Raw genomic sequence first — 22,757 nt, forward strand, 5'->3', positions numbered from 1 at the left:
TCGATGTTGTGAAAATGAATTTGATAAGTAATGTATTTTGCTTCTTAGATATAATCACAAGAATGGCTTTTTGTAGGCCATTTATTTTTTATATTCATATGGAATTTAAGGATTTAGTAGAATATGTCTGTATTGCTGACAACTGGATTGTTTTGATCTGTCCCTTTGGAAGTTGATTAGCCTACTAGACTATGACCTACTTAAATGAGATTCATTTGATGTAATAGTTTTTAACAGACCTTAACACTGTCTTACAGCCAGGCATCGGAAGCTGTAAGACTGATTTTCTAAGACACACAAAGGGTTGACAGAGAACTCTGGAAATAAAAATCGGGTGTACAATATTTCAAAAAGTTTTCTTCCGGAGCCTGGCTTTAATCATTCAATATTCTTTCATGTTGAAAGTCCGTACACAGGATTTTTATTTCGTGGTTCCAATAGTCAGTGACTTGGACCTTTGGCTGGGGGCCTGTGCCTCCTAGGACAGAGTCCCGACGTTGGGGGGGGGAAGTGTACGCATCCGTCGCAAGTCCCCTCCCGCGTGCGAGCCTGATTCTCGCGCCCGTCCTATCTATTTGAAGTACACCTAAATTTTGGCATGTTATTAGACATTCTGTATTATTTCATTAATTTATAAGATTATTAGTAGTAACCGACAGTCAAGATAGGCAAGAAATTGATATGGATTCCAAGTCATGATTACAGATTACTCTCTAATAACTATTTCGTCTCATTTTATTAATTTTAATATGCATGTAGGGATTTCATAGATTAGAAAACAGAGATTGAGTGTCGTAATCTAACCAATCAGTTAATCTGTACAATCTCTGCTGAAATTCGTTTGCACCCCGTGGTTGCCGTACTATATTTAGACTTAAAGTCTCCGAGCAATTTGAATCACAACCACCAATTTTTATCGTTATGCGATGTTCACGGTTATTAATTAACGAAGAATTCGTTTTAAATTGAATTATCCTATTGCTTAGTATAATTGAGTGCCAATCTTTTTTTTTTGGACCGTGTTTTAAGGGATGTTTGCATGTTTTTCGTAAACCGTGTCTCTCATGAGTGTACACCGTCATACATAAACGAGCATTCTGAATGTTCATGTGTGTAACGTCCATACATAAAACAAATAAACAATTTAAATAATTTAAACTTTAATAAATAATTAACAATCTTTATAATTATAAGCAGTAACAAATAGGCTACATATATTGGTATGCGCATTTTTAAATAAAAAAAAATTGGTAATTCAAATAAGACAGTGTAGCAGCATTGATTTCAGATTTAAATGTAATAAATAGGTCTATACATCCTTTGAAATTGTGCGCGTATTGCGCGAGAAGCGCATCTTTTCGTAATGCTTAATTAGCTGCTTCACTAGTGTAATGTTAAAAGCAAGACTAGCCTTCCGATGTGGTATTTTGAGCTTTTACCGCCATACGGTACTAAGCTGACCATGAGCCTCTCTCCCACCTAGGTTTATTTCACCTAAGAGTCGTACGATTTCTACGAGTTAAAACTCGTGATCTTTGGAAAGGACCTATACGAGCTTATTACGTGTTGGCTACGAGTGAGGTACGACTTTATGGAGTTGGTTACGAGTTATGTACGAATTATGCCCAGCAGAGCACCGAGTTAACTACGAGATTATTAAGAGCGTAACAAGTTTGTACCGAATTAGATACGAGTTAGTTACGAGCCAACTCGGTGAGCTCGTACTTACTTGTACTCGTTTCGGGGTGCTCGCATCAAACTCGTAGATGACAAAACCGCCGACGAGTATCCAGAGTAGTGTACGAGCTAGGTAGGAGTACCCCGAGTACTCTACGAGCTACCTACGAGTTCTTCAAGTTTACTACGAGTTATCTACTCGTGGCGATAATTTTGAACATGTTCAAAATTAGCGCCACGAGTTCAGACTGCTAAGAGGAGTCCTCTCCGAGCTTTCCGAATCGTCCTACGAGTTTTTGCCGAGTTACCGTAGCAACTCGACATTCTCTTGTAACTCGTAAGCTGAAAAAACCCCTAGTGGGAGAGGGGCTTAATCTTGGTTCATATGGCAATATTGGACGCGTTTGACACTAACGCAATTTTGTTTGCGTTTGTGCAAACACGTCTCTGTGAGTTGCTATCGGTTACTTCTTAAGCTAATGAAAAGAGTTTTTTTAATGTGTCTGTTCTGTAAATGTTTTGATATTTTACTTTCTTTGTTGTTAAGGATGCACTAACTGGTGTGCCACTGTTTTGTGTAGGCCTACATCCGATAAATTTGATTGGATACTCTACGCGGGTTATGCCAACAGCAGATAGCACCTTAAGTATTGTAATAATTCTATTGCAACATTCTTCATTAAAATTTAATTTCCCACGAATAACTAGATCCTTGACATAGCTATCCCTTTATTAAGTAATGCGGTTGTGTTTTTATAATGGTCCGGAAATTTATGGAACGTGCATAACTTTTGCCAATTTTGTAAACAGCAACCAGCCAGAAATATTGTGCTTGGGGTAGTTCTGTTGGTCGTACATCTACACGGAATATGTTTGCAGACCCCTGCTGTTGGAAAGAGTTCTATCGGTGTATAGGACCGGGTGCACATCTGTGTCGTATCTCGATCACGCTTGAATGGTGTTTTATATTAACTTTTGACAGGAAGTTTGTAACTGTATCTAATTATACGTACAAGCCAAGGCTACGCTCGGCTGCTATTCGCACGTTGTCGTAGTTTGATTGGTGAGAAATTCTGACAGTAATGAGGGCGACAACAAGATAAGCAGCACTGCTTTTGAAAAAACTCGAAGCAGAAATCTTTTGTTAAATTATTAATTGCAGTTTGTTGATCAGGTATACATCTGCCTTTTTCAACAAATACATCATCGCAAAGACTTTCAGTAATAATTTTGTCCTCTATTTGTCGAATTTTCCATTCACATTTCGGCATGTCTGAAAGGGAATGCACCTTTCTTTTAGTTTTACTTCTATGGAGTTCGACACTTTTTACTTCGTTTTTTGTTTTGAACTCTATCTCTTCTATCCAATTCTTGTCCACATTTGTTTCAGCCCCATCACCTGATGAGTTTCGTAATTCTTTTAATGAATCAAACATTCGATCCCAAACAGTTAAAAACTGCCCGTAGTTGTAATTGAATGATAAATGATGATCCGCATGGTGGCGCGCTCCATTTATGTATCTCTCCGTCCACTTTGGTAGCTCTATTTTCCCATCGTGGATAAAAACAGCCCAGACATTTCCAAAGACCATCATCCCCAAAAAGACGTGTTTCTGAATCGGGATAAATATACCACAGAGATAGTAGGGAAGCACCTGCATTAGTCCGTCCACAGGATGGAAAGCGTGGCTTGCAAATGGCGTTGTAACTTTGTAAGAATGGTGCTGTTTGTGAATATGTTTATAGAAGTATCGATGATGAGCCAGACGGTGTGCCCCATAGCTGAATACGTCGATAAATAGTAAGCAAGTAGTTAATTCAGGAATAACGCTGAACTTCCCTGTAAGACACAATATGAATTAAGTGTTATATGGTTTCTTGTAAATAGTACCGTAATTAATTAGGCCTACATACTTCAATAATTTGGGTGGCCGTGGTAGTCTGAATTAATACTGTCACGGTCACCTGAAGCAGTTCACGCACGAACGAGTTCTTGGTAAAACATTTATTAATTTGTAAATCGTGCTTTAACATTAATATAAAAAAAAAAAGCTCTAGCCTATTTAAGGGAAGGGGAAAGGTTGTCCGATAGAGGGTCTTACAATTTCCGATGGGAGACAATCTATAATCTTAAGTAATAATTTTGTGATTAAGTTTTCTTATCTTAATCATAATCTGCTTACCTAAAAGTGCAGTGTCGTAGTTTTCCCGTAGATTGCAATGTCCATTCACAAGCAGTAGAAGAAATGGAATAGATAGGAAGGACAGCACCGCCAAGGCTGAACAAGAATGCTCAATTTCCCGTCGCAATTGATTCTATAATTAGAAAACACTATATTGTTAAAAACGAATATATATTTATCTATAATTAGAAAACACTATATTGTTAAAAACGAATATATATATATATAAATATATATATATATATAATCAATGTTATATGAAGAGTGGTACATCGTGTCATGAAACTACGGTAATAAAGCAAATAGATAACTAATATAAGTGCTCAGAGAAGTTCCTGAAACAAAAAGTGTCTGCAGTGGGATTCGAACCTGCATCCTTTAGCTATCAAGGCGAGTATCATACCGTTAAACCAGAAGACATACGGTACCGTGTCTAGTCGTAAATTTAACTCACAAGCACTCTCTTTCATACTACTGACGTATACGCTCACACACTGTGGAGTAGGCCTAATTGTTAAGAAAAGCTTATTTGTTGCAACAGGAAATCATAGTAGGCCTACAGGTAAATGATATAACCAAATTAGAACTGTGCGTAGCACTGTAAAGACAGTATACACATAGTTAAATAATAAGGAGCACTGTTATTATTAGGCCTATTTCTCTATTTGTATACCGTATATAAATATATATATATATAGTATATATATATCACATATATACCGTATATATATATGTATATATATATCACATATATATACCGTATATATATATATATATATATATATATATATATATTATAATAAAGGACCCATCCATATGTCATACAATATTTAAATTTAAAGGAACCATAGGATATATATAACACAAATCAAACAAGACTTCAACCCGGTAACCCAATAGTGACCTGATGGTTACTCGCCTTCATGTAGATTTAATTAATGCTTATTGACATTCTCTAATAGAAATATTTATGTTAGTTTTTGATTGTCGTATAATCCAACCATTTAGCTATTAAAACCCGTCCATCAATCATGTTCAATTTGGATGTTCTATTATAAATTGTTCGGTGTCCGACTAGATCGTATTCGTATTCGAAACAAATAATTAGTGTGACTGACCCAGTGAGTTTAGATATATTCATACCTATTGTTTCAATTTTAAATTAAAATGTATTAAATTTCTCTCATTACTAACCAATTCTGACACAGCACAGATGTAAATCACAAAATTTCCGGCAACACGAAACCATTTAATAAATTGATTAAAATTTACCAACCTTGCCAAACAGCGGGTGCTGCATCACGTTTTGGTCAAAGCCAAAATAAAAGTTGATTGAGCCAGCGATGAGGTAGAATAGGAGACTGGATGCGGATGCTAGGAGGTACAGACTCGTCACCTGTCTTTTTATATTATCCTCTATGACGGATGATGGGTATATGAAAGGAGTGAAGAAATATGTGTCCGCGTAGAACAAGGCTGAGTCCATTTCTACGGAAAGACAATATCTATTGGTTACTTGGTTAACAGCAAATTCAAGGTTAACCCAGTTTAAGTTATACTTTAAATAAAAATGGTAATTCACACCAGACAGGCCCGGCAATGATAGATGGGGTGCGTACGCACCAACTCCCCCTCCCAGCCTCCCAATCGGCCCAGAAAAAATGTACTGAAAATAAAATTTGTTTTCTGTTAAAAAAAAAAAAAATTAATGGGGAATCTTAAATATTTACATTTTAACCAGCAGTCTATCACCGGGTCAGTATTTGGGCACTAATCAAAGCTGTGATTTAACCGGCTCTTCCCCGACCTCATTTTGCGCATATACCCGCACCTCTACCACGATGGCAATCCTGAATGCGGCACTGCTTGAATGTTCAATGAATATTTTCAATAAATATAATAACATAAGCTACTCATCATCTACTAAGATATCTATGTAGTCACTATGCAGAATGCTATTGAATAATTCTATTTTTAATAAACATAGCGGTGCATAGTACATAGGCCAATTTAATACATGTTCCGTTATCTATATAACACAAGCCTTGTACAGCACATAAGCCTTTCGTAGTTTGGAACTACGCATGCCCATATCCAATGCCTGGTATGTTTGTTAATGTCCGTTAACCTTGATATTATGTATATGTGCAGTTAGACTACGAAATGGGTTATTTACAAATAGTAACACTCCAATAATTTGTGATTATCGCCGCTCTCGAATAAGCGCCTCTAAGAGAAACTACGCGCCACGGTGTTTATTGGGTCATTTACGGTATCCTGATTTACGGTATTGTACTGTACATACATTTGTTATTAGTTGATTGTATATTAAATACGGTATACGTGGCACCGTTTGGGACATTCACCATTTTGTATACAAAACTGTATTTTGTCAAGACAAAATGCTATTTTGGACGAAATGCTAGTTTGTAACACCAAAAGTTATTTTGTCAAAATTAATTTTGTCGTGATAAAATGTTATTTTTTCGATACAAAAATGATTTTGTTGAACAAAATTTATTTATACAAAAATATTTTGTCGACAAAAGAACTTTCGTTTCGACAGAAAAACATTTTATCGACAGAATAGTTATTCTGTCGAACAATGGAGGAATTAGTTTATTCCTGCATGGTCGAACAGAATCATAGTTTTTTTCTTGACAAAACAAGATAGTTATGTTTCACAAAATCACTTTCGTCTTTACAAAGAGCATACTTGCTTGACAAAAGTAAATCTGTTTGACAAAATAACTTTTTATCACGATAAAGTAAATTTTGTTCAACAAATTAACTTTCGTATTGACAAAATAACATTTTAGCACGACAAAATAACTTTTGTTTTGAGCCAAATATCCGAGCGGTTAAGGCAAGGGCACCTGATCATAGCCAACAATATAGGCACGGGTTTGCGGCCGGCTTGCTCCTATAGAGGATCTGGTGGTGGAACAAGTCTTCTCGGATAAGGACTGTAAACCGTGGGCCCGGTGTACACAAATGCTCATGTGCACTTTAAAGAACCCAGTACATCTTTCGAGATGAGTATAGTGGGTATACCCCGGTGTAGGCCCTACTGGTTCACTCGGCCCCTGTCGTGGACAGATGAAAGTGCGCCGGTTTACTGGCTGCAGAGGACATGAAGTGACCCTCAGGGGAGGAGAAAGTTATTGAAAAGTGCAACATCTAGTCCCGAGCGTATAAAGACCTCGTTTATTTTGCACTATATAAATCCATCTATTATTATTATTATTATTATTATTATTATTATTATTATTATGATTATTATTATTATTATTATTATTATTATTATTATTATTATTAAAATAGTAGTGTCTTATAAAAAGCAGTTTTGTAAACAAAATGGTGAATTTCCAAAACGGCGCCTGGTAAAAATAATCCATTAAATTTGTGTGAGAGGGAGAGGCTTAAACAAAAGTCAAAAAATAGATATGACGTAAATGTGATCCAAATGAAGTAATGTTCCAAAAGAGAAATATTTTAACAGTGTCCGAAACAAAAAAACAAACAGTAAAGCGTAAACACTTTTTTGTGATTCTAAGACGCCAAGAAATGCCAAAAGAATGTGATAAATTACAATCTATCCTAACAAAGCTCCGGGGTTATCAGCACGCTAGGATCATTCTTTTTCCCTTCAGGTCGATTTCAATTTTTAAAATTCCATTGCGTCAATGTAAAAGTGCATAACAGACCTTGACCGAAAGAAAATATGAACTATGTGTGGTTGGATATCATGGACGGAATAAAAATACACAATATCGATCCGTTAACTATCATATGATATTTTTGTTTCTTGGAAAACTAAAGTTAGCCTGCTTGATAACACAGCGTAACGTTTGTTAGCCGCACGAGCACCCTACAGCAAAGTGTGTGAAAACAATTTATCGTCTGGCTGATTTTACACCAAATATTTTGAGTGGTTTTTGCGGACTGATATAAACAAAAGAGTAGTTATTAAAAGTGGATATTCTTAGCACAAAATTAGTCGTCATAGTGACAGTCACCATGGTGATACTAGAATGTTGTCAAACTTTAAATAACGGCATTTTAGTTGCACACCATCAGATCATCATGCTTCGTAATGAATGTTGTTTATTTCATTTCAACTTTATTTCAGACATTCATCAATAGAAATACAATATCCCTATATAATGATGTGAAAAAAAATATTGAAATATGAAATTAATAAGTTATGTAAGCATAGGCCTACAATTACCTAAAATAAGATTACATTAAATAATCATTAAATGTAAATACACTTTTTTTTTTTAAATAAGTACAACACATTTTGTAAGAACACTTTAGGCTGAAATTGCTTAAAAATAAGAACAAATTGAGGCTGAGGTCAAATTTCCAATGATGTTTTTATTTATAAAAACCAACAAATTCTATCTCTGCCTTACGTGCAATAGGTGTGACTATGCAATAGCCACTGTAATACAGTACAGTAATATACTGCTGTACAATAATAATTTTCTATCTTTAAAAAGTGTATATAAGAACAAAATAAGAACATATTGAGCCTGAAATCGGCAAAATAAAACACTGAGCCTGGGCGAAATTTTACTGGTTCTTATAAAAAAAAAGTGTAATGAAATAAATGATAGTAGGTCTATTTATAAATCGCAAACTTAAAGATACATAAATACATTGGTATACTTTGCTATCGGATTTGGCCCAACCTTATAACGAATTCGAGTTTAAGATTAAGTATGTCAACCTGGGACCCCATGGTCATGTGACGAATACACCAAAGTTCATAAGCTTTTGTTGAGGTTAGAAAATTTTCCCTCGCGGTGTACTCCATGTAAAGAATTTTTAGACTGTTTACTTTTTCGCATCGGAAACAAATTATCAAAACATGCTCTATGCTTTTGTCATCATTATATTGAATTATTTCAGTTTTCATACGCGACAGAATTCCTTGTGGAAGCATCGGAAGGACCATCCTAGGGTGCCTCAGTAACCCCAGGCGTAATTTCGTAGCGCCAGCTTAAAATAAGAAATTAAATTAGAATTAATAACTTGAAAGTTGTAAATGGCACGTGTTGTAAAACGCGACGCCCATGATTCCAGACCAAACTGAACCGTTCGATATTAGAACCACACAAAAAATGTTGGTTTGCTGCATGTAGGGCGGCGAAAGTGTCAACCACAGACGCTTGCTCGCCCAGAATATTTCAAGAGACACTCACAGGCCATGTATCCAGCCTAGCGCAAGGTGACTGAGATTGGTTTACTGTATTTTATCTGGAAATTGTTCCAATGCTTCTTGAGCACGTTATCTAAACGCCAGTCTCCAGTTGCCCGGGAACGATCCGAAGTCGAAGATTGCAGTGGTTATGTGCAGAGCGAAACTTATTAAACAATATCATCGCAGGTGGTTGAGTTCACGCTTTGATATGCCGACTACCTTGCTGAGTGGTCCTATTCAATATATTTATCAACATGCATCTTTTGAACACCTGTACAATGATTGACACTTCAGTACTGATTGGCATGTCCATTTATTGCTCAGGGTTACCTTTTCCGTATATGGAACATATAGCATGACTATCGTCCATGTAAATCAATTATTAGTGGATAATGAGTTGAAATTTGCAACGGAAATTGGTTGAAAACATCTATTATGGACTTGAATTTCACCGTGCTGTATACAACATTTCAATCATTGAATAATGTCATCGATATCTTGAGTTTGTTTTCTCTCGAAGAGGTCAATGCATGACCTCTTTTCTCTCTCCAACTAGGCCCAGAGCATGTGTGCAGTCAATTCATTGACATGTTTCCACGAAATTTTCCTACTAATTTTAAATGCATACATAATAATATAGGCCTACAGATTGTTAAAAAAAAGTGTTCACTGCGTATCACTGTAAACATAATGTAGATAAATAGATATACAATAGGCCTAATACCGTGCTCGATTCGAGTATAGAAATTCAAGTGGGCGTGGTCGGGCGTCGTTCAAAATCTATAAGAATTTAGTGTGTTCAAAGGCTTATTTAAACGATTTTATAGAGTTTACTGATATGCAAAAAAGATATATAATTTGTTTTCTCTCGGACGAAGTGTGTCTTTGTCTCCTGACCAGGGACGCCCCCCCCCCACCCAACTGGCGCCACCCATGAGACAAAAGACAGAGCAACGAAGTGTGTCTTTGTCTCCTAACCAGGGGCGCCCCCCCCACCCCCACTGGCGAGACAAAAGACAGAGCAACCGGACGGAAACATACAACAGGGCCGCGAAGAATTACAAGATGAGAAAGAAATATCAGCAAGGAAATCATACTACAAATTTAAACAAGGTCTCCCTCAAATTAAAGACCACTTTTGGGACCGGGGTTTCCATGGCATTTAGCAGCTTTGTTCTTTATTAAGAATAATAAAGATAAAAAACAGGAACCACAGAAAAGTGGTCTTTAATTGTAGGTTGTCTTTAATTGGAGGGGTCTTTAATTATAATAATAATGATAATAATAATAATGATAATAATAATAATAATAATAATAATAATAATAATAATAATAATAATAATAATAATAATAATAATAATAATAATAATAATAATAAACTTAGGCCTAGTAGTGCATTTTCAAGTAAAACAATCTGGTCAATATGCTTTACAAAAATAAAATTGGTCAAATCGAATCAAAATTCAATAGAAATTTGCAAAAGAAAAGATGTTTTCAGTTTGTTTTTAAAAGTTTTCGGTGAGGTTATTGTTTAAGATCAATAGAGAGGCAGCACTGCCATGTATTCAGTCGCATCGAAAGTAAAGTACAGGTATAATTACGGATTTCTGCCATTGTCTATTAATCAGTATACAAATGTTACTGATGCTGTTGATATGAATGCATCCCATGTATAGTTGTAATTTTGCCCTACCTGACTTGAAAATGTACTGAATACTCAGTATGTTTGAAAACAATTGCGAAAAAAATCGCAAGTTGTTCTCGGGTGGGACTCGAATCTGGGTTCTCCTGACGCAAATCCAGTTATTGTCTATTCCATTACGACAATAACAATTACTATCAATGCATTTCATTTGTTTTACCGTCTTGCTAATCTACAGCAATTTGCATTTCGTTTTGGGATTGAATCTTAGTACAATGAAAATCAAGCAGAGTTACCATGAAAATTTGAAAATAGTCTTTTGTTTGAGAACCTGAAAAACACGACGGATAACTAATACTATAAAGTGACCACCCAAAAGATTTTTATAAAGAGGTAATTGCGTGCACGGACTGAAATAAATTATAATAATTCGTAGTAGACCTTGACAATCTAAATCCTAAAGCAAAAACGCTAGTGGTTCCGAGGTAGCACGTGATAGCGCAGGGACTGATGACATCTTATTGCACCAGCACTGCAACCGGATCACAAAATCACTCCAGGCCCGACAAGTTAAACGAGCTAAACTAAATATCTACATATTTGTACCTATCTGTACTCACGTCTGTTTAAAACTATAGAAATGACGTTGTAAATGTCGTTCGATCGTTTTAAATAAAAGTGATAAATTAAGTTCAGGCCCTGTCTCTTATACACATCTAGATGTGTATAAGAGACAGACCCAGGTCAGTACATCATGTTACACATGTTGACACAAATTTAAAATGTAAAATAAGTGTCCCCCGGGCTAGATAGGGGCATGGCAAAAGGGCATAACTACACAATTTTTAGTAAATTACCAAGGCAAAAGCGCATAACTGCAAAGATAGACTGTGATACGCTGAAGAGTGACGTTCTTTCAACAGCCAACCAATCAGAAGAGAGCTTTCTCCCTGGTTACAATGAAGGTTGCATGTCAAGTTGTATTATTTTTATTATTCTTACTGTTTGTGTACTAACAATTTGTAAATAGAAAATGGTTAAATAGTATGATTCTTGACAGTGGCATATGTCTAGTTAATGTTAGGCACATGATAAGTCTAGTTAATTTATGCTATATAATCTTGCCTTACTTTGAATGCAACAGTTTAATACTATGGAAATAAACTATGGGAAATGAGTAACTGTTTAATAAAAATAATTAACCATGGCAGAATAACAATTCACATTTTAACTAGAAATAACAGTGACAAAGAGGGACAACTAAAACGATTATTTAGCAAATAACTATGGCAAAGAGGCACAACCTGTCTCTTATACACATCTAGATGTGTATAAGAGACAGGTGTATCTTTGTCTGTTACATCTATCACATTGCCCCATTTATCAGACAGGACACGCCTGCTCCTAAAATATTAAAATAAATAAAAAACAATAATATTCGTAATCATTTCATTATTACTTGAATTTGGATCATAGAGAAGAATTGCTAATAATAATAATAATAATAATAATAATAATAATAATAATAATAATAATAATAGGCCTAATTTATATTGCAATTACAAGACTTAAAATATATATATTGATTATTTTACTTTGTAAATAAAACTTTAAAAATAATTGTAATTCTTGTTTAACGTACACTTTACTTTTAATATACGATGAGCATTTTGAATCTTTGCCACCATTTGTCATCAGACCACTTAAAACCGAAACTTCGGTTATAAAAACATCTTCAAATTTTGTATATGGCACTTGACTCATTTTGGGATTTGTGGTCGCAATGTCACTGGAATGTTGTATCGTAATATTTCGTGTAGATTTACTGTTGCCGTGTTCGGTCCTTTCTGCTTGATGAGTTTAGTCAAACATGTCTAGCAGAAATAGAGGCTTCCTCGTGGCCTGTACGCACGCACGCACTGTCATCAGCGAACGCGTAAGCTACTCGCTGCACCGCCAATCGGTGAATAGAGAGCTATTATTCCGTAGACGTATCGTATTAATGTAAGCAAAACAAAAATTGGGTTACAATGTACCGGTAGTCCAGACGCGTGTCAGAATGAATGCACGGTCTTCTAAATCAAACGGTTACAACATTTACACAGGTTCGTCACAGTACAAAGTGTTTCTAAACTGAGACACCGGAATCAGATTAATTTATGGGGTTGTGTAGTCCCATGAGTAAGCTATGAAATTCGATACCGGTACTTGGTTTTTTTCGTTTAAGAACTGTGGAGTTATAAAATGTAAACTACAAACTTCCATGTTTTTGTTTTTGTTTTGTTTTTTAGCCGATAATTCCTTCACAATTGTAATAACATGTAAATAAAATCACTTTTGCTTTTGCTTTTGCATTGCCTTATCACCCCTGCTCAACTTTTTTTTTATTGTTTTTTATCAAAAGATTGAAAATAAATAAATGGAGGAATGACTACTAGCATCAATAAAAATAGGCATATGTAAGGCAAGACTTTTTTGTACCTTGTTTGGCAAACCTTCCTACAACCAATAATGCAACTCCAAGTAGGCCTACCGTATAGCATGGCTTTTAGATAAACCTTTTTAGAAATAGCAATTGCATTTTGCAATTTGTTGTAGGCCTAGGATTAGCATTTTATTATACTTTTATCATAGTCGAATGCTGACCTATTTGTATTTCATTTTTCACTTTTCGTAATTGATTAAATGACAATATCATGCAATGCAGTGTACGGTCAGTCCTTTCATTTGCGATGTGTCTGCTTACATGAAATGTTATTTTTGGCCAGTTAGCGCACCCCTTTGCTTCTCTAAAATTTCCAAAAATGAGATAGGCCTATCTATCAATATTGATACCGGTATACATTCATCAATTTCATTACTACATTTACATTCATCAATAACATTTTAATTTTATTTTCTCCTCCGCCTAGATGCTTTTGGCAAAACCATTTTGCTAAGAAAGAAAACAAATATTATTTTTTCCGCCCGCTCCTATGACGATCTTAAAAAAAAAAATAAGTTCGCTAAACAAGGTACCGTATTAAAAAGTCTCGCCTAAATAATTAGTATTAAAATGAGTCCAACTTACTTTTGTACCCGTATGCATATGCGTTTGCTCCTGTTCAATCTTGTGTCGAATATTGACAATCAATATTCCAAACACATCAGTTTATAAAACGTTTTGTTCAAGGTCCGCCCAACTGCCAATCAAACTGGTACGTCATGAAGTTTCTGTGTCGCGACGTACATGGTTGGAGAGAGCTACACAAGTGTCAATGAAGCATTGCAAATGTTTTGAATTGAATGTGTGACCCCCACTGGAACGAGTATTGGGCAAATTCTAACCACACTGACAAACATCAGGGGCGGCGGTACCATATCTTTACAGATGCAGTGAATTACGTTAGCTATTCAGACTCACATAGAGTAACAGACAATTACAACAGCATAAGTTACAAGATAGGCCTACGTATAGAAAATATATATGGTATACTGCTAAATATTATTTCAATTTTTATTATTTCTATTTTAATTAATTAAATATTGAATACGGTAGTAATAATAGGCACATAATGATAATTTCTAATATTATGATTATTTTGTTATTCTCATCATCATCGTCATCATCATCACCATCATTTTCATCATGATTTTGTGGAAGCGGTTTGGCGCAGCGGGCAGCGGTGGCTTTAGAAATTTGTCAACAAGGGGTCCGACATATCTGACGTAGGGGTCCGATTCAAGTGACCGACTAGAGCCTCGGAATAAAAAGAAATTTCTGGTAGGGTTCACGGGGCGTGTTTCAAAGGCTTAGTATGATCCCAATGGACCTTTCCGCTAAGCCCCGCCCCTTGGATATTGTTGCTAAGGTCCCACAATGCGACAGTGTTAAAACCATAGAGCTATTAAATGGTTAAAACATAGCGAGCACGTGCGTTTGTAGGACAACACGTGTGTTTGTGAGACGCGCGCGTATTCCTAGCGCTGTTCTGATTGGTCAGTTGTTAAGTTTGATTGACACTCCGGAAAGGTCTATTGTGCTTTTTCGACCACAATATTAGGGATTAGCAATTAAAATTACGTTATTTGGATAGGAAAATTATTTTTTAAAGTTTTGATCCGACAACCTAGTCTTCGCGTCGGACGACAAGTGGTGTCCAGTCTTTTCGACGGGGGTAGGGGGTAACAATTTGATAACAAATATTGAAAACATGTAAATTACGTTAAGCGGGAGATTTAATTTGCGGGAGATGGATTATTTACGAGAAATTCCCGACTTTCGGGAGACTCCAGCGAGTTCCGGGAGACTTAGGCCCCCTGCTGCGTAAAAATTTTATAAGAACACATTGCAGTCGCAATGTAAAAACGAAGATTTTACTGAAATTTATATATTGATCAACAGAACGTTGCTCAAAGTGTTTATTACGTTGACTGATGTATTTGTTATTCTGTTGTCACCAATGTACAGTCACAATTCACTCAATCAGCACCGAGTGTATATAATAAAAACTATTTGATAGACTATATATAAATTTGATATTTTCCCGGCGTTTACTGAGTGAATATCAGGACCACCCTGAAGTAAATACAAATACAGACATTCACTGTGATAAAAATGCAGCCGTCTTACGCGCAGTGTTTTAATATTTATTTATGTTAAACTTTTGTTCTAGTTTCTAGACTCTGGACGAGTGTCCTCACACTGTATTGTAGCTGTCTCTTATACACATCTAGATGTGTATAAGAGACAGCTTCTAAATCAAACGGTTACAACATTTACACAGGTTCGTCACAGTACAAAGTGTTTCTAAACTGAGACACCGGAATCAGATTAATTTATGGGGTTGTGTAGTCCCATGAGTAAGCTATGAAATTCGATACCGGTAGTTGGTTTTTTCGTTTAAGAACTGTGGAGTTATAAAATGTAAACTACAAACTTCCATGCCACTTTCGAAACCTTTTAATCGTAGCTCGACCACGCCCACTTTGCTTTCGTCGGGGAAATCTGACTCCTCGTCGGGGAATCGGGGTGTAATAAGAGAAAAGAAAGAGGGGAGAGGGAAGGAAAAGAAAGAAGGGGAAAAGAAAAGGAAAGGAAAAAAAAAGAGAGGAGAAAAATAAAGACAAGAATAAAAAGGAAGATATCATCATAATGACCAGACTCACAACACCCTGCAACCCCTTCTCCACTTCAAAAAGTGTCCATAGCTCCTTTAATCTAAGCCGCCAGATATTCTCCATAAGAGGAAATTATCCATCTGTGGAAAATCTTTCCCCACCCCTTGAAGATGCCCTTTTAACCCCTGAAAGTGCCTAAAAATCTCAAATTTCCTGCGCTTCGCGCGCATTTCTTGTTAAAGTTGGCCAGTTTCCTCTAAAAATTGCACATTTTCCGGGGAGTTTTGATCAATTTCGACGAAATTAGGATTAAACACAGAAACATTTTTGCGGGTGAGAACTTGTGCTTGTCCTCCTTTGCCTTCTAATTGAACACATAATAGTCCCAACTCAAATAAAGAACATTTAAGATAGTTTTACCTAAAAGAAGGGCTTCAATGTGTATTGATGGTGAAAGAGTTTGTAATAAATAAAAACCATTATGAAAATGCTTATAGCCTATTTAGTTTCAAACACACGTGTGTGGCCTATTATAAATAAGATAAGCCATATGTCGTATTGTTTTCTATATGGGGCGGGGGGATGTGGGTATGATAAATTACTAACCGAGAAAATTATTACCTTTTTCCCCGACCCAAGACCCCTGTTACGCGCCTGACCAAGACATTTGAAGTTTCGAAGTCCGCGGCAGAGATACGAAAATGTTTCGAGATATCGACATAACACGATTAGGCATATATATTTTAATAGCAATCTGTTCTCATATAGTCCACTCTCCACAAATCTGATGGCAACAACAACATTCTCAACACATCCTATGTTCTACTCTAGTAGAGGTACACTTTTTCTCACCTCGTTGGGAATCGGGATCAATAAATATTTTGATACGTAATAACACATTTGACTGTAATTACTACGGTATGCGTTTTAGTTCCACATTTACAGAAAAATTAAGGGACGTTTATTTGAATAATAATAATAATAATAATAATAATAATAATAATAATAATAATAATAATAATAATAATAATAGGGGCCTAATAATATTATTATTATAATAGTAGTAATAATAATAATAATAATAATAATAATAATAATAATAATAATAATAATAATTGCTTAGGCCTACCTTCATTTTGACCAAGAACGTATATCAAACCAAACCTACAGAATTTACATGGCGAAAACTGAGCCAAGAAAATGTTTATTCAAAGTAGCATTCCTTGAGTCGTCATCATAATTTACTGTTTATAGTAAGCCCATTACAACCAAATTGTTTTATTTTTCTCTCGTTAAGGTAAAATGAACGGAATCATGAATCAACAATACAAGAACTGTGTCATAAGCCAGTACCGTGGCAACCTAATAAAATCTACTGTATATGCAGTCTTCACATTCATTAATCATGAATAAGCAAACATAGGCCTATTCTTTACATTTTACTGTGCTTTGGGCCATGAAGTTCTCCCAATTCATAATCTTGATCAGATCCAACTTGCAGTTCTTAATGCAAAGTCTCACCAGAGACGCGCCTGTATTTGCAATTTGTATTACTTTACAACATGTGAGAATTAGTGCTAGCATCAGACACATCAACTGTAGTGTTAATTAAAAGAAACCCTCTCAACTAACTATCCACCTCCTCTTTCATTCTTCCCTCTAACTCTCTCAACTCACTATCCACCTGATCCTCTTTCATTCTTCCCTCTAACTCTCTCAACTCACTATCCACCTGATCCTCTTTCATTCTTCCCTACTCTCTCAACTCACTATCCACCTGATCCTCTTTCATTCTTCCCTCTAACTCTCTCAACTCACTATCCACCTGATCCTCTTTCATTCTTCCCTTTAACTCTCTCAACTCACTATCCACCTAATCCTCTTTCATTCTTCCCTTTAACTCTCTCAACTCACTATCCACCTGATACTCTTTCATTCTTTCCTCTAACTCTCTCAACTCACTATTCACCCCTCCAATTAAAGACCTCCTCCAATAATAGACCACTTTAATGTGGCCCCGTTTAAAATTTCCATCAAATATTTGAAGGAAATTTAAAAATATGGATTTATTCTTTATTTGAAAGATCAGACAATTCAAACAGGGGACCACAGAAAAGTGGTCTTTTATTTGATGTGGTCCAATGCATTTAATGCATTTTTAATAAGTGATGATGGTATGCAACAAGGCAATTGCCTATAAATATACCCACAACATTTACAAGATGATGTTTTGTGTATATTATTGAATAGTCCTACCGACGGCTTTAGGACGATGTAGTCATGTTGTAATGGAGATTTAGAACGAGTAGGAATTGATGTGTGACTACCCAGAAATGGTTTATTGAGGATCAATAGCAGCATACAATAACTGTAAATCCTTTCTAGCAATTGTAATAAAACGATCTTACATTTACTAGGCCTATATCATTTCTTAATTTACCTCTAAATATTGATATTTAAAGACCACTTTCAGTGCTGGTCCTTAATTAGAGGGATAATAATACAAGAGCTTGTATGTACCGCGTCTTTTGCCAAGGGATACAAGGCGCAATAAGAATAAATAAAAAAGATAACCAATTGGTGATCAACAAAGACACCAGAAATGACAACAAAACAGAAAATCTGGACAGTTAAGTGAGATCTACTTTAGGCAACAAATGTTTCTTGAGAAGCCGACGAAAACCAAGATACCTTAAATTCTCGAATAAGCGTCGCTCTCGAATAAGCGCCGCGGCTCTTAATTAATCGAGAGTACCGGTATATTACCCTGTGTGTAAAGAAACACTTTGATACAATGTATACAGTGTTAAAATGAATAAATAACACAATGAAGACACAAGCATTTCTTTATAAACGTTATAAATGTATTTACGATGACGTAGGACCTATGATAGGCCTACTGCTACGGGAATACGTGACATAAAGCCAGTTTTCCATTCGCGCGAATCGATGGCGTCGGTTCGCTTCCTGATTGGTTGCGCATTTTTTCGCTTTGCAAAAATCCGATAGAAATTATGTGAGTGCGCGTGCGTATGAACCGACGCTTTCGATTCGCGCAAATAAATTCGCCTAGTGGAAAACCGGCTTTAGTAACATTGGAAACGGGTATGGAAAGCGCCACTCCATGTTTTTATAAGCGCCGCACCGAAGCCTCCAAAAATTTTATAAGCGCCGCGGAGCTTATTTGAGCATTTACGGTAACTAGTAGACAGACTTGCCACAAGTCCCTTATTGCAGGTCTCCCTCCAATTAAAGACCATCTCCAATTAAAAACCACTTTCTTGTGGTCCCGATTGAACGCCTGTTGTATCATTATATTCCCTCCAAGCAAAGACTCCCTCTAATTATAGGCTAGGCCAAAGACCAAGGTTTTGGTGGACCCAACTGAAAATGTTCCCTCCAAATAAAGACCACTTTAAAATAAATACTAATTTTAATACATTTTTTAAAAATAAAAAATGTTTACAATTCTATATACTTCATAATACTATGCAATTATGCTCTACTAAGATGATATTTTGTGTATACTTGCTCCATGTTAAATGTGCTCTATTCTGTTGATCATTAATCCTACTTCCATGTCATTTCTGCAATCCCCTGCTAGAAACTTTCTAGGTTTTATCATCTTTTATTTTGTACAATCCACATATCTTGATCTTTGATCTTAGTCTTTAGCCATACTAGTGATTCTCTGTCTCCAATGAAGGTAAAAGTACAGGCACTTCCATCGCGTATCCTGCTCCTCAATTTACATGGCTTCCCAGTGATGACAGCTCTACCTCTGTTTGAACATTGCTTTCGAAACAAGCTGACATATTTATTTGTTTTGGAATGTGTCCTAGCTTGTGTTTCTTTGCAAAAATGGTTAGGTTGCATTTCATCTTGCCTAGGCCCAGTTGTGTATTTGACAAGCTCCTGAACTGCTACTGTACTATCATCTTCAATGTTGCCTGGCTCCCTTCTCATTAACAATTCCTCACTCAGTCTGCAGGAATCCATGAAGTCATATCCTTGTACTCATGGTATCCTCTCACGAGTTTCAATAATTTGAAATTAATTTTCTTCCTGATTCTATTTTGACAGTATAGTAAAAGACCAGGTGTTTTAGTTTATACAATGCCTAGGCCCTAGATTGTTTCATTTTGATCATGGATGAAGGTATATCCTATTATTAAACTGTACCCTCCTTTTTTACAACAGCTCATTGAGTAGCTCTGACCTTCAACTTATAGGTAATGAGTTATAAGTCTTGTTGAAGTATAGTATTTGTTTATTAGATAATTTTTTTTATTAATTAAAAGTTAATGAACCTTTAAAATAGTTGTTCATTTGATTTTATTTTGACTAATTTATGTGTGAAAAATATTTGAAATGTTTTATTAGGAATCAACAGCAGCTACAATAACTATACATTCATTCTAATACAGATGGAATAAAGCAATTAATCTTATATTTAATGTGTTGATTTCGCTCTGAAGAGTATTTAAAAACCACTTTTAGTGCCCGTCTTTTAATTAGAGGGATTCTAATTAGAGACCACATTAAGACCAGCAAAACCCCCGGTCCCAAAAGTGGTCTTTAATTGGAGGGAGACCTGTATTATTTTTCTCATTCCGGACAGCGCCACCAACGAACAAGTTAATTTTGAGACTAGACCTATGATGGATGATGGACTAGAATTAATAATCCGAAAAAATAACAACAAAGAAATCGAGTATGGGACGCCAAATTAATTAGGTATGGCTCACAATAAGGTAACTAGAAGCATGTTGTAACTCGCTAGGAAGAGGCTATTCTAAAGCCCAGGTGGAGCAATTGAAAAATCCTATCAGCAGCTATCTTATTCTGAGGCTGAGGTTCTTAGTAAAGTGAACCAATGAATGAACGACAATTGGGGCTAGATTAACAATATAGCGGTTTTTTTAGGCGCCAGCCCCAGGCCCACGGCTCCAGTGGGGAAAAGTAGGTCCCCGAACCACAGGAAAAAATCTAGTTTTATGTTGTAGCCACTGAGAATTTAGGCCCACCGTTTTGCAATTACACCCACAGGCCCCACAGCCCTTTTGAATCCTTCCCTGTGAAAGATTATGGCCATGGCGACAATGTTGCCTAGATAGAGATAATTGTTAGGGATTCTAATTAGAAACTAAAGCTGCTAAAGACCATCACCAAAAAACCCCGGTTTCAAAAGTGGTTAGACCTGTATTATAATAGGCTATAGACCGTGCCGGCTTCCCATAAATTAAGGCGAGACTTTTTTATTCCTTGTTTTGCAAACTTATTTTTAAAAGATCATCAGGAGGGCGAAAAAAACAAAGTTTTGTTTTCTTATTTAGCAAATAGTTTTGCCAAAAACATCCAGACGGAGGAGAAAATAAAAATAAAATTTTATTGGTAAATGTAAACAGTGTAGTAATTGGATGGTTAAATGCTTTAAATTTATATATTTTAGGAAGAAATGTACATGGATATCTTATTTTTGTAGATTTCAAGGCAGCGTAGGGCCTAATAAAAATAAAGAAAGGTTTTATTTTTTTCTGAAATTTCCAGTTTTTGTGACGGTGGGTACGCTAATTGGCCAAAAATAACATTTTATTTTTATTCTAATCATCATTATCTGCGTCCGACATGTGAACTCTTGAGGGCTCCCTATATTCTTCCCATAATGCAATATAGAACGCACCAGAAAACCAGTATGGCTGATCAAGGTGAGGAAAACCCAAAGAAAATTCAAGTTGTCGTCAAAACCCCCAAGGAGAAAAATACCGTAGAGGTTGAGGAAACAGTGACTGTAAAAGAGGTATTTATAGTATATGATTTTAAGAATTGTTTGCCCATTGCAAATGTTTCATATAATCGTGGTTAATATAAGTAGGCTAGGCTAGGCATAGGCCTACACACAGTACACTGCCTCTCTCACTCAGCAGTCAGACACTGTTCAGTACAGTAGTAGTAGACTCGGCCTACACAGTCATAGACCAGGGCTAGTCTAACTAACTGCAATAGATGCTTGTTCGTGACAGGACAGGGCTGTATTCAAAAGTATTTTGTTTCGATGTATGCCGTCACCACCTATACATTTAATGATTACGATTTATTAAATTGGCGCTAGGCCTAATGCAATACTATAGGCCTAGGCCCCTATCTATACTATACATAAGTCAATCGTGACGTCATCACTGCAACTCCCAATGTTATTTGCCTATTCCCCACCGTCCACTAATTTTTCAATTAGTGGACGCCTGGCTTGATTTTTTTAGGTTTGTGTATAAAAAAAATTCCTAATTTTTTCGTCACCACGAAGACATCAATAAAAATTGAATTGTAATTGAAAATTACTTTAGTAAAAGAAGGTTAATTAGAACCCGAAGAAAGTTACTTTAAAGTATGAACAATTAAGCAATTCCTTGAATCAATGAACCTAATAATCTAAACAAACTGAACGTTTAAAAGGAATAATCTAGACTTATTTTAAAGACTCAAGGAACGAAATTAGATGTATAGCCGCTGAAGCCGCCTCCTACTAATAGCCTAAGCCATATGTATCCTAGCGTAGTTATGAAATCATCCCAAGATTTTTACCTGTCTGCACCGACCAAAAAGTTAGTAACAGTGACTGTATTCTCTCTCGAATGCTTTGAAAAATGTTTATTTCTTTGACGAATGTGAAAAATTACAAACAAGTTCTTTTAACACAGGGTGGGGTGCTTGTCAATGTTTGAGTGACGGTTACTCAATTTATACTTTGTTTTCTTTAGTGTATTGTATTCTGTTTGAAGTATTATTTTTTTTTGGACGCACCTTTATCATGTGAAGTGTGCCACTGTTTCAAAAGTGTAGTTTCCCAATAAACTATTATTATTACAATACAAATTACAAAATAGCCTAGGCCTAGTTATTTATCGTATCCGTACAGTACTGCTGATGTGTAGTTAACGCATAGGTG

At 35.9% G+C, this 22,757-nt stretch overlaps 2 protein-coding genes across 2 annotated transcripts in view; one reads left to right on the top strand and one right to left on the bottom strand.

Annotated features, from left to right (window-relative positions):
* Positions 1 to 1,943: 1,943 nt before the first annotated feature.
* Positions 1,944 to 13,883, bottom strand: LOC117119835 (lathosterol oxidase-like). The gene is made up of 4 exons (XM_033264799.1): positions 13,782 to 13,883; positions 5,137 to 5,348; positions 3,861 to 3,993; positions 1,944 to 3,517 (listed from the first exon to the last, which is right to left on the bottom strand). The coding sequence occupies exons 2-4, from the start codon at positions 5,344 to 5,346 to the stop codon at positions 2,700 to 2,702; spliced, it is 1,161 nt and encodes a 386-aa protein (XP_033120690.1). The 5' UTR covers positions 5,347 to 5,348; positions 13,782 to 13,883; the 3' UTR covers positions 1,944 to 2,699.
* A 7,599-nt stretch (positions 13,884 to 21,482) lies between these two features.
* The window catches only part of LOC117119811 (ubiquilin-1-like), a 14,017-nt gene continuing 12,742 nt past the window's right edge, over positions 21,483 to 22,757 (top strand). Inside the window, exon 1 of the mRNA XM_033264739.1 lies at positions 21,483 to 21,611. Within this exon, the coding sequence (XP_033120630.1) occupies positions 21,507 to 21,611 (105 nt within the window). The 5' untranslated portion in view covers positions 21,483 to 21,506. The remainder of the gene's footprint in view (positions 21,612 to 22,757) is intronic.

This window comes from Anneissia japonica, unplaced genomic scaffold (assembly GCF_011630105.1).
Source record: "Anneissia japonica isolate Jap-2015-1 unplaced genomic scaffold, ASM1163010v1 scaffold724_len3256291_cov202, whole genome shotgun sequence".
Lineage (NCBI taxonomy): Eukaryota > Metazoa > Echinodermata > Crinoidea > Comatulida > Comatulidae > Anneissia > Anneissia japonica.

Excerpts from the sequence above, each read along its gene's own strand:
- LOC117119835 (XM_033264799.1), bottom strand. The coding sequence starts at position 5,346 with ATGGACTCAGCCTTGTTCTACGCGGACACATATTTCTTCACTCCTTTC. Across the intron at positions 3,994-5,136 it reads AGCACCCGCTGTTTGGCAAG|AATCAATTGCGACGGGAAAT; the intron begins GTTGGTAAATTT and ends TTCTAATTATAG. Across the intron at positions 3,518-3,860 it reads CTACGACACTGCACTTTTAG|GGAAGTTCAGCGTTATTCCT; the intron begins GTAAGCAGATTA and ends TGTGTCTTACAG.